We start from the raw sequence: 4,384 nt of genomic DNA, 5'->3' as shown, positions 1-4,384 counted from the left end.
GTGAGATTACTGTTCTGTCTTTTATTTGTTATGTCTTATTTGCTCCTAACCTTTGAAAAAATTAAATGCACCCATCCTATGGAACATGAACAGTGGTCTCATGCAGGAATGCTGCTTTGCATTGCAGTTGATGACATTTAAAAGCAGGAATTTGAACCAGCTCCAGCTGTATGCGCAGAACCGGTTTTGTTAGATCTGTCTCACAGTTGTTAAAAACAGTTATTTCTGTTTCTGTTGGATTTGCAATGTAAATGTCGACTGTTTGGAAACCTTCACACTGTCATGTGGGACATGTCTGATGGTCGACCAGTCCTTCTGCATTCCCTCTAACTAAAGCAGAAACTCATCTTTAAAACAGCATCTGTCACATTTTATCTCCTTTTTATTTCAAGTATCCGTCCGCCTCTTTGTTTTAACAACTAGAAACAAAGCAGACATAAGTCAGCCGGTCACATCTGATGACCATCATGTGAAACTTGTTCAGAAAAACTGTTACAAATTATTTCCAGGATCAGAATTTATTATTAATTATTAATTCAGTTGTTTTGTAAAAGGCTTTCTCSTGCAATACTGTGAAATGTCATGCTCTGAGTATGTGTGGTGAATGACTCTCAGCTACTTCTCAGTTCAATTTTACCTTGATTACAGAAAAACAGTCATCTCCCAATACTGTTTCTTCCCTTTTTTTAAAATTGAGTATGAGTACTTTCATTTAGATACTAGCTGATACCAGGTACCGATCCCGAGTATTTACTGAGTTAAAACGTATGCAATGACTTTAAAAACATGTTTCTTTTATTTAGAACAAGGTGTCTGTCCTTCCTTAGAGGCTGAATCAAGTCACATACACAGAATAATACTGTTGACACGTCCCAAATAAATAAAAACTACAAATTAGATTTTCTTTCAACTTGTATAAATTTCTTCAACATGCAAGTAACAAACAGTTCACTTGAAATGTAAACTGTAACATATTTAATAGAGTATTGATTCCAGTATACCAATACTTGTATTGAAATAGCCCTATACAGATCTCTATCCGGACACTTATGCTACAAACTGAATAAATTCTACGTTTTGTTTGTTGTTACTTTGCTACAGCAGTCATTTTCAGTTGAATCGACTGTAAAAGTTAATCAGTAATCGTGTTCCCATCCAGTTGTAGAGAGAATTATTATCAAACTTTTCAAAGTTCTCAAAAAATTAAATAAATAAAAATTCGAATCTAGACTGTTTCCGTCTAGTTTTCCTCTAGACTGTTTGATGCTAATAAATGAGGCTACGCAACATGTGATTACATCAGACGAGGCTGCGCAACGAGTGATTACGTCAGACGAGGCTACACAATGCGTGATTACGTCAGACGAGGCTACACAATGCGTGATTACGTCAGACGAGGCTACACAATGCGTGATTACGTCAGACGAGGCTACGCAACGCGTGATTACGTCAGAAGAGGCTACGCAACGTGTGATTATGTCAGACGAGACTACACAATGCGTGATTAAGTCAGACAAGGCTACGCAATGTGTTATTAGGTCAGACAAGGCTACGCAATGCGTGATTACGTCAGACGAGGCTAAGCAACGCGTGGTTACATCAGACGAGGCTAAGCAACGCGTGATTACGATAGACGAGGCTACGCAATACAAGATTACGTCAGACGAGGCTACGCAACGCGTGATTACGTCAGACGAGGCTACGCAACGCGTGATTACGTCAAACGAGGCTACGCAACATGTGATTACGTCAGACGAGGCTACGCAACGCGTGATTACGACAGACGAGGCTACGCAACTTGTGACTACGTCAGACGAGTCTTGATGGAAACACGGTTAGTGGTAAATATCAATAAATCAATAGCTGCGTTTCCACTGACCATGCAAATGCGCAAATTAGAATATCGAAAATAAATTTACTCAACGAAACACGTCAATTTCGTTAAAAAATACGTTTTTCGACAAAATATTTTTGCACCAGGATGAGGTGGTTTTTCAGCCGTATCGAAATTGGTGTTTTTCGTAAAACTGCAATAGAAACACTTTTTTTGCATCACGGGAGTCACGTGATCAACAACCGGCTGTTTCTACTGGTGAAAAAGACGATGATGAAGAAGATAAGAGGAAGTAGAAGTAGTAGTAATATCACAGAAGTAGTATAAAATAGTAAACTCACCGACTACAATTTCCCAAAAACACAGCATACGTAGCCGCTCCTAAGTAGGGACTTGTCTCTGGAAAGCCTCGATAAAAGACGCCGACGTCTCCTCTGATGATGAGCGCTAGTGTCGTGGTAGCAACATGCTATGTGTTTACATCCATCGCCGTCATGTTTATAAAGATTTATCGCGAGAACAAACGTATTCACGCGTGACTTTAATAGTATTTCTTACTTAATGGAAACACTGCAGTTGTGAAACTGTGTTTTTCGACATTAACAGAATATCAACAATGTTTTACACACATTTGCAGTGGAAACACAGCTAGTGATTACTTTCTAAATGTTTCATTCAATCCATCCAGAGGTTTACTCAACATTTTGGTAACACACATGCAGGTACGTGTAAAACTATTACAGCTCTGCCTTCCCTTTTTGGTGCAGGTTAATAAAAATCTATGCCTTGTGCCACTGAGAGCAGAGATTATATTTTAACTCCGGTGTTTGTTTGTTATATGAACAATGGACAGATATGAAAGAAACTTCGAAGTTAGTGATTATTGGATAGAGAGCTGCAATCATTTAGGTTTTGGCATAAGTCACATTTAATATAGTCATTGCAGCTTAGCAATAGAAAAAAATTTAATCTGTTAACCAATTATTGAATTGTGATGATAGCTCAAGTGGCCTAATTCCCATTTTTTATGAAAATCATTGTCATATTTGAAGCACGGCTGCAGCAATAAAGTATCTCCATCTGCTCCTAGATATCATCTTCTCTCTGACTGAAGCTTAAAGTTATTTGTCGTCATCCTCACTCACATCCTCCATGAGTGATACTGTCCTGCCTCAGGCTCATTCCTGTCTTGATGTCATCAGCCTTTGGTAAGCATCATGTGCTCAAGTGTTTCAGTACCTTGGTGATTAGATTGTCTTTATTTTAATTTATATTATTTCATTTCACTAATACCTGTCCTTCTGTGGAAAAAACGTAACTATTATGTAGTGATTAGCCATTAAGGGCACTTGGGACTGTTATGGTAGGTTTTGGCCTTAAATCTAAAACTGTGGCTTTGAAGGCAGCGAGTGACTTATTATGCCATAGTTAAATAAATTATTTAAGGAAAAATAACATTTTTATTCAATACTTTTGACATTTCTGAATTTTAAAATTTCAAAAAATTTATGTTGTTTCGGGATTGTCTGTTTAAAATCTTTAAAGTAATGATTTTCCTTGTTGTTTCCTTGTTTTTCTTGTTGGCACAGTATGTTGAACAGGCAAGAATACCATTCTTATGTATGCATGTTTTRTCTTTTTGTTCTACTGATTGCTTGATTTTTATTTTTTAAATCAGTTTGAAATAAATAAAAAAAATCCCTACGTTCTTTAAAGGCAGCGCCAGGCTCTGTTGTCTAAGCCACGCCCCCGGGCGTCAATGAAGGCTGTGATTGGCTGAATCAGGGAGCGCTCTGAGAGCCCATTCATCTGTGGGATTGTGCGTCTTAATAACGGCAGGGGGACATTTCTCCATTTTGCAGCGACTCGGACACAAATCTGGGATTTTATTACTTCTCAAAGCGCGAGCTGCAGTCCTGACAAACAGCTGCTGAACTTTGTTTTCCTTTTTTTTATTCTTTTCTTTTTTTTTCTTTTGGTGCTGAGAAAAAACAGAGTGGTGAGGACCAGCAGCGGAGAGCTTTGAACAAAGAGGCTCGTGGGTCTTTGTTCTTTCTTTTCTTTTTTCTTTTCTTTTTTTCTCTCTCTTGGATCGATTGGATTTCCTTTGTTCCAGAGAACAGCGGCACCATGGGAGCGCAGCTGGCCAAGACCGCCTCGAGCGCAGAGACAGCCGGAGAGAGCAACAAGACAAACGGACAGGTAGACGTCTCCCTGCCCGCTGGGGAGGGGAGGGCTTCTCCTCTGAGCAACAGTTTGATTCAGCTGTTTTCTCTCAAAACCCACGGATCAGACAGTTTATCTGAACAAATAAAACTTTCTCCTCTTTTAAATAAAGATTAGAGCCTAAAAACTGAAACAACTCGGGTTTAATGTCGCGTTAAACCGATGATAAACAGCGAGAGGTGATGAGTTGAACCTGGAGCAGCACGCCTTTTATTACAGATGAAAGTAGAAACAGCAGCCTGCTATCACTGTTCATACTGAACAGGGCTGTCACTAGGTTTTAAGGACAAGGGGGTCTTAGCCCCCAGGAGACGCACAGAATTT

General features: G+C 39.1%; 1 protein-coding gene across 1 annotated transcript in view; it reads left to right on the top strand.

The window, feature by feature from the left end:
- Positions 1-3,647: 3,647 nt before the first annotated feature.
- LOC106532702 (myristoylated alanine-rich C-kinase substrate) overlaps positions 3,648-4,384 on the top strand; it is a gene marked incomplete at its 3' end in the record, with an annotated part of 4,581 nt that continues 3,844 nt past the window's right edge. The window contains 1 exon segment of the mRNA XM_014028825.1: positions 3,648-4,036. Within this exon segment, the coding sequence (XP_013884279.1) occupies positions 3,965-4,036 (72 nt within the window). The 5' untranslated portion in view covers positions 3,648-3,964.

This window comes from Austrofundulus limnaeus, unplaced genomic scaffold (genome assembly GCF_001266775.1).
Source record: "Austrofundulus limnaeus strain Quisiro unplaced genomic scaffold, Austrofundulus_limnaeus-1.0 Scaffold816, whole genome shotgun sequence".
NCBI classification, from domain to species: domain Eukaryota; kingdom Metazoa; phylum Chordata; class Actinopteri; order Cyprinodontiformes; family Rivulidae; genus Austrofundulus; species Austrofundulus limnaeus.
The sequence above is the reverse complement of the archived record's forward strand: the minus strand, read 5'-3'. Positions and strand labels throughout refer to the sequence as shown.